This window comes from Pristis pectinata, chromosome 7 (genome assembly GCF_009764475.1).
Source record: "Pristis pectinata isolate sPriPec2 chromosome 7, sPriPec2.1.pri, whole genome shotgun sequence".
NCBI classification, from domain to species: domain Eukaryota; kingdom Metazoa; phylum Chordata; class Chondrichthyes; order Rhinopristiformes; family Pristidae; genus Pristis; species Pristis pectinata.
Window position 1 is genome coordinate 46,495,172 of NC_067411.1, and position 14,893 is coordinate 46,510,064.

The 14,893-nt window shown below is 41.5% G+C and overlaps 1 protein-coding gene across 1 annotated transcript in view; it reads right to left on the reverse strand.

The window, feature by feature from the left end:
- Positions 1-13,162, reverse strand: part of LOC127572646 (leucine-rich repeat and immunoglobulin-like domain-containing nogo receptor-interacting protein 2) — a 124,699-nt gene extending 111,537 nt beyond the window's left edge. Inside the window, exon 1 of the mRNA XM_052020125.1 lies at positions 13,121-13,162. Within this exon, the coding sequence (XP_051876085.1) occupies positions 13,121-13,129 (9 nt within the window). The 5' untranslated portion in view covers positions 13,130-13,162. The remainder of the gene's footprint in view (positions 1-13,120) is intronic.
- Between the last annotated feature and the right edge of the window lie 1,731 nt (positions 13,163-14,893).

A 14,893-nucleotide genomic window follows, 5' to 3' on the forward strand; every position in this document is an offset into this window, starting at 1 on the left:
GATAGGGGTGGGAGGCTCATGTCAGTTTAGTTCAGAACACAGAGCTAGCCATATTCTGCTGCAGGCAAAAACCAAAGTGATGACTTTGAATGAGAAGATGAAACAGAAGCTTAGCTTGATGGGGCCTCAGATTCCTGTCAGCAGCACAGGTAGGGGGATCCTTTAACTAATGCAACCACAGGGTTTAACCCTCCAAGTAAGATCAATTCCAGTGCCATTCAAATGTGTATTAGAACTAAACATACAGCCGATGCCAGCACTGCGTTAATATCAACATTTTTATTTGTTCACAGCATGCGCAGACACCACTGGCAATCCCAGCATTGATGACTGATTGTTTCTGAGAGTGAAGAAAGTTATAATAGATTACAGGGGTGATCTTGATCAGTTAGGGAAGTGAGCCAAAGAATGGCAAATGGATTTCAATACAGATAAGTGTGAGGTGGTGCATTTTGGATAGCCAAACCGGCGTAGGACTTATGCTATGAATAGTAGGGCACTAGGGAGTGTAATGGAACAGAGGGACCTGGGAGTACAAGTGCGTAGTTTGTTGAAAGCGGTGTCACAGGTAGACAGGGTAGTGAAAAAGGTGCTTAGCATGCTGGCCTTCATCAGTCAGGGCACTGAATATAGAAATTGGGACATTATGTTGCAGTTGTACAAGTCGTTGGTGAGACTGCACTTGGAGTACTGTGTACAGTTTTGGTCATCCTGTTATAGAAAAGATGTGGTTAAACTGGAAAGAGTGCAGAAAATATAAATCTGCCAGGACTAGAGGGCCTGAATTATAGGGAGAGGTTGGTCAGGCTAGGTCTTTATTCCTTGGAATGTAGCAGAAATGAGGGGTGACCTTATAGAAATGTTTAAAATTATGAGAGGCATGGATAAGATGGTTGGTAACAGTCTTTTCCCCAGAGTAGATGAGTCCAAAACTAGGGTGCATAGATTTAGGGTAGGAGGGGAAAGATATAAAAGGAACCTGAGGGGCAACTTTTTCATACAGAGGGTGGTGAATATATGGAACGAGCTGCCAGAGGAAGTGGTTGAGGCAGGTACAATAGTATCATTTAAGAAGCACTTGGATAAGTACGTGGAGGGGTGGGGCTTGGAGGGATATGGGCTGAACACAGGAAATTGGGCCTAGCTGGGTGGGCACCATGGTCGGCATGGACTCATTGGGCTGAAGGGCCTGTATCCTTGCTGTATTGCTCTATGACTCTATTTATTGTCCATCTCTTGAACTTAGGTTAAGAGTCAACCACATTGATGGGTCTACATCCCATATAGGTAAGAGGGGGTAAGGCTGGCAGACTTCTTTCCCTGAAGGATAGGACTGAACCAGGTGGGGTTTTACGACAAGCTGGTCGTTTCATTGTTACTGTCACTGAGAAAAGCTTTAATTCCAGATTTATTTCATGACTTGAATCGAAATTCCTTGCCTGCTATAGTGGGGATTCAAACCCATGTCTCTGCATCAGTAGTCTCAATGGTAGCTTAATCATTATGCTCCCATGGCCCTCAGGACACTGCACGTGCCCAAGGTCATTAGTGCACATGCCATCACATGCATAAAAGGACCAGGATGGAATTTATCTATGTTCTTTCAGTTTTGTCTTCTTGATCGTCTTTGGACAACCACTTCATCAAGGGCAGGTATAGTTTCAGCTTCCATGATTTCAGCCAATGGGCTTCCTTCTCTAAACTTATTCACTTCCCTCTTTTTCCTCCTTTAAGACACTCACTCTCATCAGCTGCCCTAATCATTCCTTTCTGTCTACGCTGCCATTCAAACAAAAATATGGCTTATCTTTTACCTCACCATTACTTTCCATACCCACTAATTCCCTGAATATCTAAAAATCTCTCATACACTATTTTGAGTATTCTCAGAGCGATTGAACCTCCACAATCCTCTTGGGGAGAGTATTCCAAAGAAGAAATTTCTCCTTATTTCGGTCCTAAATTGGCACTTTACTTAGAGACTTTGACCCCTGGTTTTCGACACTTCTGCTAAGGGAAATAAAGTCCCTGAAGAATTTTTTATATTTCAATGACTTCACATTATGTATGTAAGTTTCAGTTTTTTACTTGCTAACATACTTGTGCCATGCCTTGAGAATGCATGCTAAACTACAGGTGGTATGTATATGGAGTTATAGCTGTCCCCATGTACCTGGTACTGGTGCTGTCTTCTGTTGTGTCTCAACATTGCAGACAGGTAGTGGTGCAGAGGACAATGCATGGTTGTCTGCAATCTACTAATTTTATCAAGAAGTGTACTGTAAATGCACATGTGGTTTTATGAGGTCATGTCCCTCTTTGGTACCCCTTACATTGTGAAAAGGGTCCTTAAATTCATTTTGGCTCCTTCCCACAAGAAAAATGATGGAGAATTCAACAGAATATGCATCTAATGACTTCATTAAATAACATATTAAATCAAACTCTTGAATCAACACACTGCTCCCATGGAAATATGTTAAAATGTTACTGTTTATTCTATTGGACACTTGAAAGGATACCACTCAATGTTGCTAATGTGTTTTGTTAAAAAATAATCTCCCCAATCGCATTTTAAACAAAGGGTTTTTTGTTGAATGAGGTTATTTGCTGATAAACCTGATGACTTTATGAAACAGTATTACTTTAATTATATAATAAACCATTGCTGCAACACTTGGCGAATTAACAGGTCCCTTTGGTATCGTTTATCAGTCAGCTGCATTATTAAAATATATAAAATATACTCTGTAGGAAAGTTCAAGAAAAATTAAGGAATCATTTGGAAACAACACAATGTGTGTTATTGAAATCATTGGCCTGAAATTTGCAATTGTAATCTTGGTGAAACTGTCAGCATTCACTGTCATTACTATGTGAAACTGACAGAAACCTCCAGCACCTACACAAATGCAGTTTAAAATGGAAATCTTGATGTTGCAGTCAGTGATAACCAGCTTGTCCTAAGCTGTATTGTTGAACACTTTTGCAGATGATTGACACAGATTCAACAATTTTATTGGAACTATTCTTTCCACAATATTCTGATTGCAAAACCTTTGAGAATGTTAATCACTGCTCAATAAAATGTAACTTTTTTTAACAGTTTGAATATGACAAATTCATTGTTGAGCAATCTCTCTGGCCTTGATAAAAAATCTATTTTATGCATAGCATTTAATTCGATCAGAATAACACAAAAGCAAAATGTTACAGGTACTGGAAATCTGAAATAAAGATAGAAATGCTGGAAATATTCATCAGATTAAGCAACATCTGTGGATGAAAGAACAGAATGGTGGGCAAAATTGGGAGGAGAGATGGGGTCATGGCTAGAGGCATGGCTTTCAGAATGTAGAAAAGAATTTGATATGAAAAATTCTGACTATTCTGAGGATCACTTGTAATTGGGCATGGAGCCAAAATATTCAAATGAAAGGTCATCAACTTGAAATGTTAACTCTATTTCTTCCTTGAAATACTGACTGACATATTGAATATCACCCCCTCCCCAGTATTACATTTGCAAATAAAATAGTTTTCAAAGTAATTTTTGTTTACTTTTTAAGCTTGTTTAGGACATTTATTTCTATCTTAATCTTGTATATATGCATTCAATTTATCTTGCTTTCTGTAAAATATATAAACAGTTTAATAAAATTAGAAAAACATTTGAGCTTTTCACTACCTGCTTTGCCATTCCATGATTATTCTTCATTTAGACTGGCTCCTAAGGCAGCATGATGACACAGTTCCTCTACAGAAGAATTTTGACAGCAAGTCCCAACAGAAAATGAAAAAAAAATCCATGTTGCAGAATCAATTCTTTGGAATGCCATTCCACTGAATTGAACATCTGGAGTTATTGCTTTTACAGCATTTTTAATGAATTCAGAAAATAAGGTCAGATTGCAAAATGCCTCTGTATATACATTTATTTACACTAACAATTGCCTTGTCCTTGATAAATGACTTTTATGACTTTGCTTTAATCCCTGAAGGAAAACGAATATTGTTTCATTGCTTTGATACCTTGGGCCTGTGACATTATGGTTTGCGGGAATATGATTTCTACAGGTCAAAACATCCAGAAATAACAAAAAGGCCAAAAGCTACTGTGAGAATGTCTGCCACCCTCGAAACACTGGTGCAGAAGGAATTCAAGGCCAAACAGTACATGTGCAAGGTGGGATAGTCTTGTTCTTTGGCACACTGGCATAACGCAGGGAAGAAGAGAATGATTCCAATATCTACTTCTTAAAAACATTTGCAATTTTTCAAGGTTAAAAATAAGTTTTGATTGTCTTTCTAAATTTGATTTGGATTGATCACATGTGATCATGCAGTGAGCAGAACCTCCATCCCTTAAGTCAGATGGCATTGGAGTCAAATCTCCCTCCAGAGATTTTTGCACAAAAGACGGATTGACAAGTCTGCTGCAACACTGAAGGAATGTTGTGAAGTCCAAGATACCCTCACTTGAATGAGATAGTAACCCTTGGCCTCATCTTTCTTTTCCAGAGGATCTGAAAGATCCCATGGTATTACTGCAAATCAACTTGACTATTGAGTCACAATCACTTTGCTGTGTGAGATCTTGTACCAATGAACCCCAATATCTCCTGTATCACAACAGTGACTACACTCTGGAATTATTTTGTTGATTGCAAATTATTTGGGGGAAATCCTGAGGTGCTGGGAAGTACCATATGAATGTAAGTTATTCTTGCATGCAAATTCACTTAGCCTAATTTTTGTGCTAATGTAACATTATTTACTATATTTCCCATCCTATACTGATGTCCAGAGTACCATAAAGTGACAACATACAAACCATACACTTAAAGCGGATCCCTGCTTCTGCAGTCAAATAGAACTCTGACATTTCTATTTTGTTTTCTTTTTCGGTCCCCGTACCCTACCAAAAATCCTACTTCAGCTGGTCATTTTGTCTCTGATCAACTATTTGGTTAAACAATCTACATTCATTTTTGCAAAAGAACACAGTAGCTAACCTTCTAAACTATACCCAAACCTAGAGTCATAGAGTCAGTCACAATCATATGGCACAGAAACAGGCTCTTCAGCCTGCCAAGTCCGTGCTTACCATCACACCTATCTATAATACCATTTACTAGAAATTGGTCCACAGACTTCTATCCATCCATTCAAGTGCTCGTCCAGATACATCTCAAATGTTGTGAAAGTACTTACCTCCACCATCCAGTCAATGTGTTCCAGATTCCAAAAACCACATGGAAGTAGTTCTTCCTCAGCTCCCCTCTAAATCTACTACCCCTTACCCAAAACAAATGCCCTTTATGTTTTAGATACCTCTGCTATGGGAAAACAAAATTCCTACTATCTACCCTATCTATGCCCTTCATAATTTTGCATTCTCTATCAGTCACCCTCAGCCTCCTCTACTCCAAGGAAAACAAACTCACTTTATCCAATCTCTCTTCATAAATGAAACACTCCATTCTAGGCAACGTCATGGTGAATGAACACACAAGAGACTGCAGATGCTGGAATCTGGAGCAACAAACAAGGTGCTGGAGGAACTCAGCAGGTCTGGCAGCATCAGTGGAGGGAATTGGACAGTCAACGTTTTTTGAGGAAAGAAAGTGTCCCCGCTTCGGGTCGAAACCCTGCATCAGGACTGAGAGTGGAGGCAAGATGGCCAATATAAAGAGGAGAAGGGGAGTGGCGAGAAAGTATTCTGAGGTGATTGGTGAATTGAGGAGGGGTGTGAGATGACAGGCAGGTAGTGCCAGGTAGGGGAGGTGAGCGAGGGTGGAGTTGGAAGACTGTGACAGGTGAATGTAAGATGGAGGCAGACACAGAGAGGAAAACAAAATGGATGGAGCAAGGTGGGAGGAGGGGTGTGTGAAGACAGGAGATGACTGCTGGAGGGAGATAAGCAGGAACACAAAGCGTGACCAGTGTTGAATTTGGATAAGTAAAGGAGGTGAGAATGGGAATCTTTAGAGGAGGTGAACAACATTTGGAACCAGATGGGGGGTGGGGGGGGGGGGCAACCTGTGTGTGAAGTGGGTGGATGGAGCCAGGAGGGGGAAGGGGACAAAGATGGGTGGGGGGGGGTCTGTGGTAGGGGTGGAAAAGGGGCAAAGTGGGAGGACTGATGGATCAGAGAGAGAGGGAGGGAGAAGAGGGAGGGGTGGTGCAAAAGGGGACAAAAGGAAAAGGGGTGTGGGGAGATTCTACCTAAAATTGGAAAACTCAATATTCATGCCATTGGGTTGTAGATCACTCAGGGGGAAAGAAAAGGTGCTCCTCCAGTTTGTGTTGGGCTTCATCCTAGCAGTAGAGAAGGGCAAGAATGGACAGCTCACTGTGGGAATGGTAAGGGGAGTTGAAAAGATCTGCAACTGGGAGCTCGGGATGGCCATTGTGGACTGAGACCATAAGACATAGGAGCAGAATTAGGCCATTCAGCCCATCGAGTCTGTTCCACCATTTGATCATGACTGATTTATTTTTCCCTCTCAACACCATTTTCCTGCCTTCTCCCTGTAACCACTGACACCCTTACTAATTAAGAACCTATCAACCTCAGCTTTAAATATACCCAATGAATTGGCCTCCACAGCCATCTGTGGCAATGAATTCCACAGATTCACCACCCGCTGGCTAAAGAAATTCCTCCTCATCTCTGTTCTAAAGGGACGTCCTTCTATTCTGAGGCTGCGCTCTCTGGTCCTAGACTCTCCCACTACTGGATACATCCTCTCCATGTTCATCTATCTAGGTCTTTCAATATCGGTAGGTTTCAATGAGATCTTCCCTCATCCTTCTAAACTCCAGCGAGTTCAGGCCCAGAGCCATCAAACGCTCCTCCCACATCACCCTTTCATTCCCGGGATCAATTTTAAACCTCCTCAGGACCCTCTCCAACGCCAGCACATCCTTCCTTAGATATGGGGCCCAAAATTGCTCACAATACTCCAAATGTGGTCTGACAAACGCCTTATAAAGCCTCAGTTTTACATCTTTGCATTTATATTCTAGTCCTCTCAAAATGAATGCTAACATTGCATTTGCCTTCCTTACTACCGACTCAACCTGCAAGTTTACATTTAAGGAATCTTGCACTAGGATTCCCAAGTACTTTTGTACCTCCGATTTCTAAATTCGCTCCCCACTTAGAAAATAGTCTACTCCTTTATTCCTTCTACCAAAGTGCATGACCATATGCTTCCCTATGCAGTATTCCATCTGCCACTTCTTTGCCCATTCTCCCAACCTGTCCAAGACTCCTTGCTTTCTCAACATGACCTGCCTCTCCACCTATCTTTGTATCATCCACAAACTTGGCCACAAAGCCATCAATTCCATCATCCAGACTATTAACACATAATGTATAAACACATAACACATAAAAAGTAGTGGACCCAACACTGACCCCTGCGTAACACCACTAGTCATTGCCAGCCAACCAGAAAAGGCCCCCTTTATTCCCACTCTTTGCCTTCTGCCAGTCAGCCAATCTCCTATCCATGCTAGTCTCTTTCCTGTCATACCATGGGCTCCTACCTTGTTTAGCAGCCTCATGTGTGGCACCTCGTCAAAGGCCTTCTGAAAATCCAAGTAAACAACATCCACCAACTCTCCTTTGTCTATCCTGCCTGTTACTTCCTCAAAGAATTTCAACAGATTTGTCAGGCAAGGTTTCCCCCTGAAGGAAACCATGCTGACTTCGGCCTATTTTATCATGTGCTTCCAAGTACCCCGAACCCTCATCCTTAGCAATGGACTCTAACATCTTTCCAATCACTGAAGTCAGGCTAACTAGCCTATAATTTCCTGTCTTTTGCCTCCCTCCCTTCTTAAAGAGTGGAGCAACATCTGTGATTTTCCAGTCCTCTGGAACCATTCCTGACTCTAGTGATTCTTGAAAGATCACTGCTAATGCCTCCACAATCTCTTCAGCTGCCTCTTTCAGACCCTGGGGTGTAGTCCATCCGGTCCAGGTGACTTATCCACCTTCAGACCTTTCAGCTTCCCAAGCACCTCCTCCTTAGTAATTGCAACTACACTCACTTCTGCCCCCTGACTCCCTTGAATTTTTGGCATGTTGCTGGTGTCTTCCAAAGTGAAGACTGACGCCAAATACTTACTCAGTTTGAGAGCAGGGTGGAAGTTGGTGGTGAAGTTGATAAAATTGATGAGTTCCGCACGGGTGCAAGAAGCATCACCAATGCAGTCATCACTGTAATGGAGAAAAATTTGGGGAGTAGTGCCAGGGAAGCATAGCTGGGGCCCATGCGGGTGCCCAGGGCTACATCTTTGATTTGTAGAAAGTGAGAGGAGTCAAAGAGAAATTGTTTAAGGTAAGAACAAGTTCAGCCAGGCAGATGAGAATGTTGGTGGAGGGGAACTGGTTGGAACTTTGTTGTAGAAAGAAGCGGAGCGCTCTTAGACCTTCCTGATGGCAGATGGAGGTGTTTCAAGACTGGACATCCATAGTGAAGATGAGGTGGTGGGAGCTGAGGTATCGGAAGTTGTCCAAATGGTGGAAGGCATGCAAGATGTCCTGGATATAGGTGGGATGGCACTGGACGAAGGGAGACAGGATGGAGTCAAGGTATAAGATTTCCTCCAGCAGTTTGTTTTTTGCTATGGTGAATCTTCTCTGCACCCTTTCCAGAACAATCACATCCTTCCTATAGTGAGGCGACCAGAACAGACCACAATACTCCAGCTGTGGCCTGATGAAATTTTTATAATGGGAGCAAAGCTGAAAATGTCAAAATGATTACACAAACAGAATCTGTTTTCCTGATATGGGAGTATATTTGCTGAATTTGTGCAGTAGATAGCCACATTCCAACAGAAAAAGGCGCTGACAGAGAAGCCGTGAGGAAATGATGGCAATTTTCCCTCTGCACAATGTAGAACCCTGCACATTGCTTCTTGTCAGACCCATGCCTCACTGGGTGTTCTGTGTTGTGGGGCTGCCCATATTTTTTCTTGGTTCTGCTTGTTTCATTTAACTTCTGATTGCAAAACAAAATTGTAGTATGTAGTAAGGAATTACCATGAAGGAAAATTACATGGAATCCCACATGAAAATGGACCATTTGGCCCAACCAGCCCAAGCTGGTATCCATATTCCTTATCTGAACAATCAGATTCCTTCTGTTCTCTGCTTCCTCACATGCTTATCAAGCTTCATCTGAGTCAGTGATAATAAATCTGATTCTGATTCTTTGAACTAAGTGTATAGAATGTGTAGCCCAGAAACAGGCCATTTGGCCCAACTGGTTCATGTCCGTATTTATGCACCACAGAGTACCCTTCCATAATTTGAAAATTAAAATACTGCAGATGCTGGAAGTCTGAAATAAAAACAGGAAATTCTTGAAACACTTAGCAGGCCAGCCAGCATTTGTGGAGAGAGAAAGGGAGTCAACTCTTTGACTTGAAGCCCCTTCATTGCAATTGGAAAAGTAAGAAATCAAGTTCCTCCCATTATATTTCATCCAATGCTATCAGTATATCATTCTATTCTATTCTCCTTCATGTGTTATCCACCCTCCCCTCTTATGCATCCATAAAACTTCATCTAAACTACTCCTTGAGGAAGTGAGTTCCACATTCTCATGACCTTCTGGATTCTTCTGCTAAATTCTTCACTGGATTCATTAATGTCTATCTACCATATATAGCTCCTGGCTTTGGTAAATGGAAAAATGTTATATTTATTCCTTTGTAATATATCTGTAACACTAGGTTCATTCGACAGTTAATACCCTAGCTGCATGAATTTCAAAATTGGGCCAGAAGATTTGTGAGGAATAATGATTAGTTGCAAAACTGAGACTGAGAGTGCAATCTTCAGTATTTCACACCATTGTGATAAATGGTTCTCTTGTGGCATCTGAGAGGCCTGGTAATTTTTCATTTCCATGACTCAAGATCCATCTTCAAGCCTGACCAGAGGTACTGAACTACAGATATTTTGTTTTTGCTCAGCATTTGACAACTTTATGCTTCCCTCCCCAGCCCTGGTCCCTAACCACTTCAAAGAGGGGCTGCTTTCAGGGGAATGAGTTTGGCTGAAACCATGGTGGGCCAAAATGCTCTCCCTTTCTCTCTTTCCCTTTCAGACATAATGAGAGAGCTGTGCTCTGGCAGAGTCAAGGCTAGCCACTTGCTAAAATGCATGCTTCCATTTGATATAACATACCCAGTTGGCTTGAAATTGTGCTAGACCTCAAGAGAATGCTCTTCAGCTTGCCCACAACCTCAGAAATAAAGCATTGTTCAGAATATGTAATATTTTGTTTGACGCTATACAATGCAAAGATTCCTTCTTGCAATCCCTGGGTCATGTTATGTTGCATTAGATAATGGGCAGGAAAAGTTTATGTTCTGAATCACAGAGCAATCTGCTCCCACCACTATACCATCTCACCCCTATGGGAGTGACCAATGACAGTAAACCAAATACCTGGCCTAAAACTTGAGGGACACCCAGTATCACTCCCTGACAAAATTTCATTACTTACTTGCTCATGATGGGCTTTCAAATCATGGAAAACCATGGCCCACGAAACACATAACATAGAGAATTGTCAACTTAGCTCAGTAGTTGCACTCTCACCTCTATATCAAGAGGTTATTGGTTCATGGCACTCCAATCTCATCCCCAGTCCCCTTTCATCTTCACTCCAATCCCCTCACACTCCTTATCTTCTCTGTTGTCACCTTCGCTGATAATTATGCCCATTGTCTTTTCTGCATCTTCCCCCTGATCTTCAACACCAGACTCTGATCTTGTTCTCTTTTCACCAATTCACTAATTCACTCCCCTCCAACCAGCTCCCCAACTCCATAAACTGCTCCCCATTACAATTCCCCTATTGTAAAGGTTGAAGGTCGGACAACCACACACTTTTTGCACAAATGTAGATGCCAAGGACCAGAAATGAGAGCTTTAATGCACACATGTTGGCTTTGGTGCACAATGCTACATTGGTCCCTGGTGGTTTCATACTAAACTGCCACGGTACAGCTGTATCACATGGTCCTCTAAGTCTATTCCATTAAAACCTTCAGTAATTTTATAGAATTCAGTTAGGCTGCACTGTTTCAAGATAAATGACCCACAGCCAAATTAAAGACCTGGTCTTATATTTTTGATGTCTTCCTTTTGAAGATTTCTTTCACATCTACTGCAGTGCATATATATCTTTTTTCCAATCTATTTCTTTCTCTTCTCTGGTTTTGTGGGTTCTGAGGCGGTTGATGAAGAAAATGTGGGGACAATAGACCCTCCCACAGTTGGGCAGGAGGTATCTAAAGAGGTGGGTGGATAGACTCCTTCCACTGTTTACACAGAATCTCTGTGTGCTTCCACAGTATTGCCTCAAGGTTCTGGATATCATTCTGATCATGGGCTAGAGATTCCCAGGAGTCAGTCGGACTGTTGTATTTCTTCAAGGAGGCTTTGAGCACGCCCTTCAATCTTTTCCTCTGTCCGCCTGGTAAACTCCTTTTTCTAATATGGCAACTGGAACAGCACAAAACACTCCAAGTGTGGCCTCTCTGAGGTTTGATCAGAGATTACCACAGCTTTTCAACTCTGTCAAAATGGAAAATACTGCTAGATGGTTGTCATTTACAGAGTATTAGAGAATAAATAAAATTAACCTTTGTATTTGAAATGCTGACTGCTCTATTCAGACCAGAACACAAGTGCCAATCCAAAGATTTTAGTTTCAGAATCCCAGGACCAATTTTATTGTCTTTACCATGAATTCAAATAATAGAATACCAGATTCCAAATAGGCACCTTGAGACAAATGGTCCTGAAACCATCTAAAACCAAGAAACAAAAGGCATAATATCCACACATTGGTTATGTTTGAACTACAATCACTTATTTGAAGTTAAATGTGTCATGGAACAAGATGTCACTAACAACAGGAAGATGAATGACTGGTTAATCTGGTCATTTTGAATGTTGGCACATTGGCCTCTGTATTAAGCCTTTCCTCAACAATGGGATGGGGTAGAGTGGGGAAAATGAGTGGAATTTAAATATTAACAACTCAGAAATGTGATCCCGGTTCTATTAAGGTGTTTATTTCTTTGTTTGGAGCTTCTGTATTGATCCATTTTGGAGAGGCTGGATAGTGATGATGTCTGTGGAGTCCCTGGTTCTGAGATCCTGGCCATTGATTCAATGCAACAGCCACAGGCTGGGATACCCCAGGCTCAGGGAAACAGGCTGCTCAAGGCAATTATCCAGAAGCAGCAAACCACTGTGTTTTGCAGAACTGCTTGCTGGCCAGGAAGAACATGAGTGCACCTCCTGTTCCCTCAAGCAAATTCGGCATAATACTCTACATTTCTCCAGCCGAGGTAATCTCCAAACCCTAACCCTGCTCTCTTCTGGTTCAAAGCATACAGTGATCTCCACAGTCTCCTAAAATCCTCAGCACCACCCCATGTTCTTCATCAAACCTCCAGGCAAACTTCAGATCTCTATTTGGTCACCTTCACCAATCCCCAATCTTCTCAGTTGTTGGGGACAATTCCCAATAGTTGATGGCCACTGTGTTTTGCCACTGGTCAACTCTTCAGTCTCTCAGTCTGATGGGTATTTGATCAGAGAACGGCTCTAATGAGACCCTTTTGTTAAATTCAACAGGATCTTCCTCCTCCCATCCTCTTATTTCTGAGTTCCCTATTTACTGATACACCTCCTCATCTCCAGCTCCCTATAAAGACAGTTCTTCTGAGAATTATTGACCCGACTTCTGCACCACAATTGCAGTATGATTCCCACAAGGGCTAGAAGCAAAAATACGCTATTCATCCCTGTGAGCCTGTTCTGCTTTTCAATAAGATTATGGGTGATGGATCCATTCTCCTGTCCTAACACCATATCCCTTGCTTCAGAGTGTTTGAAGATATTTGAAGGGAATGTCAAAGATTTACAAATGTCAGAATTATTAGGATGGGAAAATTCCCAATGTATTTATCAGTTCTCAAATTCAAATTCGTAATCCATCTGTTTTAAGTAAAATTACCTGTTGCTGTAATCCTTCTTTACAACCCAAATGCACAGCCAAAAACAAAAGTTTACCTTCATCATGTCACTCTTGCTCGCTTATTGTAAGATGTCCTGGTTGATACTTCTCCTTGTTATAAAACTGTTGCACCAGTTCTGAGGAGCGTGATTACGCCCCAGCCCCCATAACATAACTCTGACTTGCTCTTACCTATTGAGAGAACAGAAGAGGATTGTGATGAGCAATTGGAAAAAAAGGATTGATTTAAGATTGCAGAATGTCCCAAAAAGGTTTGCAGAAGTGTGCTCCAATACTTCATTCAACAAAGCCATACAAACCAACAATATGGTAGAACAGGTACTCTGTTTTGGTGATATTGGTTGAAGAATGAATATTAGTCAGGGCAGCAGGGGGAATTCCCTTGCTCTTGGTCAAGAAAGTGCACTAGTGCCTCTACTTCCTTTGGAGACGAAAGAAATTTGGCATGTCCCTGTTGATCCTCACCAATTTTTATAGATGCACCATAGAAAGCATCCTATCTGGATGCACCACGGCTTGGTATGGTAACTGCTCTGCCCGAGACCACATGAAACTGCAGAGAGTTGTGGACACAGCTCAGCGCATCACGAAAACCAGCCTCCCCTCCATGGACTCTGTCTACGCTTCTCGCTCACTCAGTAAAACAGCCAACATAATCAAAGATTCCTCCCACACCAGACATGCTCTCCTCTCCCCCCTCCCATTGAGCAGAAGATACAAAAGCCTGAAAGCACATTCTACCAGGCTCAAGGACAGCTTCTATCCCAGTGTTATAAGATTCTTAAACAGATTTCTTGTATGATAAGATGGACGCTTGTCCTCACAATCTACCTCGTCATGGCCCTTGCACTTTATTGTCTGCCTGCACTGCACTTTCTCACATAACCGTTAACAGTTTATTCTGCATTCTGTTATTGCTTTCCCTTGAAATACCTCAATATACTGATGTATTGAAATGATCAGTATGGATGGCATGCAAAACAAAGTTTTTCATTGTACCTTGGTCCGTGTGACAACAATAAACCAATTTACCAATTTCAATAGTGCCATTGATCATTTGCACCCACTGGAGAGAGTAACCAAGGTACTTGCTTTTGATATATCGTTCAGCACTTTTATGCTCAATGCCTGGAATAAGTTTGAAAGCACAACATACTGATTCACTGGTTTGCATTTTGTGAAGGGAAGTTTGACTTACAGGGAAAAATATTAGTCTTTGCAAAAATGCTACATTTTCATGCATAAATCATAATTCAGCCAAGATACTAACTATCCACTGAAAAATAAAATGCACAGTGATGAGAAGGACTTAATTTGCCCATTGGCAGGAATATATAAAGAACAGATTAAGGCTCTGGAGTTACAATATGTGCTGAAGCAGGCCATCTCATGAAGTTAGCCACTTATTTGAAAACCTGGTAAGAATATATTATTTAGAAAGAACTAAGGCCAAGACCTTTCAAATCAATTTTTATTCTGCATGGGGCACTTTAAAAAATGGCTCCAGAATTTCATCAGCGGGACCAGCATCCGAATAGTGATTGTTTCCCATCCCTCTGCCAAACTACTATGTTTCATGTCAGTTCTGAATGTTAAGCACAATGCGAATGATAATTTTTGACCTTTCAAAGATTAATTGTAAACACAATATTCATCCATACATGATCATTCATTGTACAATAACAATATAAACATATATCCCTTGCTTAATTTTCCCACTTCTTATTCTGGCGGACTACTTTCTTTAGCGGTATTGATTTACAGTCACAGAGCTACTTCATATTGTCCTTGCCCAACATGATCTTGTG